This window comes from Paraphaeosphaeria sporulosa (genome assembly GCF_001642045.1).
Source record: "Paraphaeosphaeria sporulosa strain AP3s5-JAC2a unplaced genomic scaffold CC84scaffold_1, whole genome shotgun sequence".
In the NCBI taxonomy this organism is placed as follows: Eukaryota; Fungi; Ascomycota; class Dothideomycetes; order Pleosporales; family Didymosphaeriaceae; genus Paraphaeosphaeria; species Paraphaeosphaeria sporulosa.
The window spans coordinates 1,092,327-1,095,712 of NW_017253360.1; the positions used below are offsets into that span (position 1 = coordinate 1,092,327).

Sequence of the window (3,386 nt, forward strand, 5' to 3'; positions counted from 1 at the left end):
ACCTCCTTACATATCCATATTATATTCTGTATTAGAACCATAAGCGTAATTCATATTATTATCGTCCTATTAGTCATTATTGCTAACGCTATTATTATTATAATTCTAGTATAGTGTGGTTACCGTAACAGGTCTACCTATTACGTGGATCTAGGCAGGATGGGCGATTACGTAAGTGAGAAGGATCTGGGGTTAATAGCATAGAGCATCCTATACTAGGTCAAGCCGTGATTAATATGTGAAGAAGATGCAAACATCTGAAGTGTACGGTGGAATCACGTGACACAGAAACGATCAGCATAACGTAGTCAGATGGAGCCATGCTAGGGGGCTAATATGAGATCAGTCAGGTCTACGCAAGTTTTTTGAGTACGTGCTCTGACGTATTCTGCCGTCGCAACTGGTTGCTGTTCTCTCCCGTCTTGGTCGCTCGCCCTGGCCGTCCCCGCCAGACGCTAGTCCGGCATGGTAGGTCAGCGAAGCGGTAAACGTTCTACGATGACGTTAGGCCTCCATTACAGCTCCTTCGCGCTGCGCCATTGCGCGCAGAGATAACGCAGGTCTACTTCTTCCTTATTCGCGCTGCGAGACTTATAAGACGTCAAGCTGGATTTTCTTTCGCTTCTCGCAGACGTCTCTTTCCCAGCGTCCCCTGCAAGGCTTGGATTGGATCAACATGGTCAACTTTCGTACCCTCACTTCCTTCGCGTACATGGCGCAATGCGGCATACTGGGTGCCAATGCACACGACATCAGTTCCCGGCTTCTGGACATCGTCCCAAAGCGCGAGGTTCTTTACGTTGGTGGGCGTTACACGAACATCACGGTAAGTCTCGAACCAACAAACTCCACACATATCTGAGACTGTACTACAGGACAGTACTACCAATGCCACCTCTATGGCGATGATAGGGCAGATCTACGTGGAAAAGCTTTCGCCACACCCAGCGCCAAGGAACCAACCACTACCCATCATCTTCATCGCAGGCGCAGCTCAAACGGGGACCAATTTCCTCGAGACACCTGATGGTAGGCCAGGATGGGCTTCATATTTCATCGACAAAGGCCATACAATTTACCTCTCAGATCAACCAGCGCGTGGCCGCTCTTTCTGGTCTCCAGGACAAGGAAACATAGGGACACTCGGGCCTCCCAATGCCGTATCTGACCTCTTCACAGACGTCGCAAACAATTGCAACCAATGGCCGCAGGCGAAGCTTCACACTCAATGGCCTGGGACCGGTCGCATTGGAGATCAGACGTTCGACGCTTTCTACAGAAGCCAGATGCAGTTCCAGATTGACCCCTTCATAGGCGAGGAACAAAATGCGCAAGCATACTCAGCTCTGGTGGATATCGTAGGACCTTGCTACATTATCAGTCACTCACAGGCTGGCGCATACGGCTGGAGAGTCGGAGACATGCGCTCAGACCTCGTCAAGGGCCTTGTCCAGCTCGAGCCGTCTGGCCCTCCGTTCACGTTCCGTCCACCTATTGGAACTGGCCCAGCGTTCGCTTTCGGCCTCACTGATCTGGCGATTGAATACAACCCATCTGCAGGCAAAGATGCGAAAGATATTGAGACGGTCATCGAGCCAGCAATTGACGCCGATCATTACGAATGCATCATGCAAAAGTCCCCGGCCAAGCAATTGACTAACTTGGCTAAGATTCCTGAGCTTATTGTCACCGGCGAAGCTTCGTTCCATGCGCCAATCGACTACTGTACCGTCAAGTATCTCAAGCAGGTTGGTGTAGATGTAGAGTTCGCGGATCTCAGCAAGGAAGGTATCCACGGTAACGGGCACATGTTATTTATGGAGAAGAACAACCTCGAGATCGCAGACCGGGTATACAAGTGGCTGAAAAAGCACTGAGCGAAACCTATGAAACAATCGAGGCCTTTGCTGCCTTGTTCCATGATGTGTTCCTTCTGATAAAAGGCATTGGCTACTACCTTGTCATTCTCGCGATGTTCCCGTGCCATTACGCCACGATATATGCTGATTGGACTGACCCCACGCAAAGAAAAAGCAAGCATTCTCGCGCATCCATCGTCCCGTCAACTCATTGGCCGCGTTTCGCGGCCCGCCTGACGAAATCCCGTCATACCCATGCCTCATCCCGCTTCGCAAGGGAGTTGCCGCGAAGGCGTGTTGCGTCCAACCCGCGAGAGGGTCGTGCAAAACTGAGCCGCAGCAATCCAGTATATTTATCGCAGCTTTATGCGCAGGGATGATCATCGCATGTATATTAGATGGAAGTGTTTAATGTGTGCGCCTCCACGTACTGATCGGTCAATACTATGTCCCTAAACCGTACCACTAAGGTTGGGTTAGGTTGCCCCCAGGGGCGAAAACTATGGCTGCCCCCAGGGGCAAAGAACAAAATCCTCCACTGGCGAGAAAATTGGCGGAAGTTAATAGGCCTTGGCATCACTTACCCCTAGGGGTAAGTGGCCTGTGCTAGAGTTACGCATTAGTAAAATCTTAATCTAATTAATAAATAACCTCTTATTATTATAGATGCCACTCTACCTAAACACTCTACCCTAATGAAAGCGAAACTACCATAAAGTGTAAAGGCGTGGACATCTCTACTAGAATAGGGAAAAGGCAACGTATAGCTAGTAAGGAACTTAGAGAGGTAGATTCTATCTATAACTAAGCTATACTATACCTACTAGTAATGGCTATATTTCTAATTAACGCACTCACTATAGAATGGAGTATTAGGGTAAATAGACCTATTAATAAAGCCTAACCTAGGGCGGCTTCGAAATGTTACCTAACATTTTAATAGTGGCGTTATTTTATTAGGGATAATATATTTACGCTAGACGATTTGGCCGCGTATATATAAGAACGGACTTAATATTTTAAAGACGTTTAACCCAATATTTTAATAGGTTCTAGTTAGCCAATTTAGCTTAGATTTTAACTAGAGACTTAGCGCATTAAGTTATACCCCCTAGCTAACTTATAGCCTTAGATATGAAAGCCCGTCCCTAGGTTAGGGTTAGGCCAGGTCACCTAGAAAAGGTTTTCGTGATCTAGGCACCTAGCGACGTAGTAAGTGTATATAATTCTAATAATCTTCTTCCTAAGGCTAGTGAGGGCGTGGCCGCGGTGCCATCACGGTGGGAAGGGGGAGGAAGGGAGGGGGGAAGGAAGGAGGTGTTAAATCTAGAAGGGTAGCTAGTCCTAAAGGGTTAGGGTTAGTTCTTAGGCAAGATAACTAAGGGAAGGGAAGGGGTTTTGTCGAAACGCTAGTATTAGAGGAGATGTAATAAGTTAATAATATGGCCTAAGTGTAATCCAAATGATAGATTAATAAATAGGTTAAACACGAGTGTAAGAGTTTATACTTAGGTTCCTATATACTTA

The 3,386-nt window shown here is 47.3% G+C and overlaps 1 protein-coding gene across 1 annotated transcript; it reads left to right on the top strand.

Annotated features, from left to right (window-relative positions):
• The first annotated feature begins 514 nt into the window (after positions 1-514).
• CC84DRAFT_1253983 (alpha/beta-hydrolase) lies at positions 515-1,884 on the top strand. The gene is made up of 2 exons (XM_018184426.1): positions 515-826; positions 876-1,884. The coding sequence occupies exons 1-2, from the start codon at positions 677-679 to the stop codon at positions 1,875-1,877; spliced, it is 1,152 nt and encodes a 383-aa protein (XP_018041894.1). The 5' UTR covers positions 515-676; the 3' UTR covers positions 1,878-1,884.
• Positions 1,885-3,386: the final 1,502 nt, after the last annotated feature.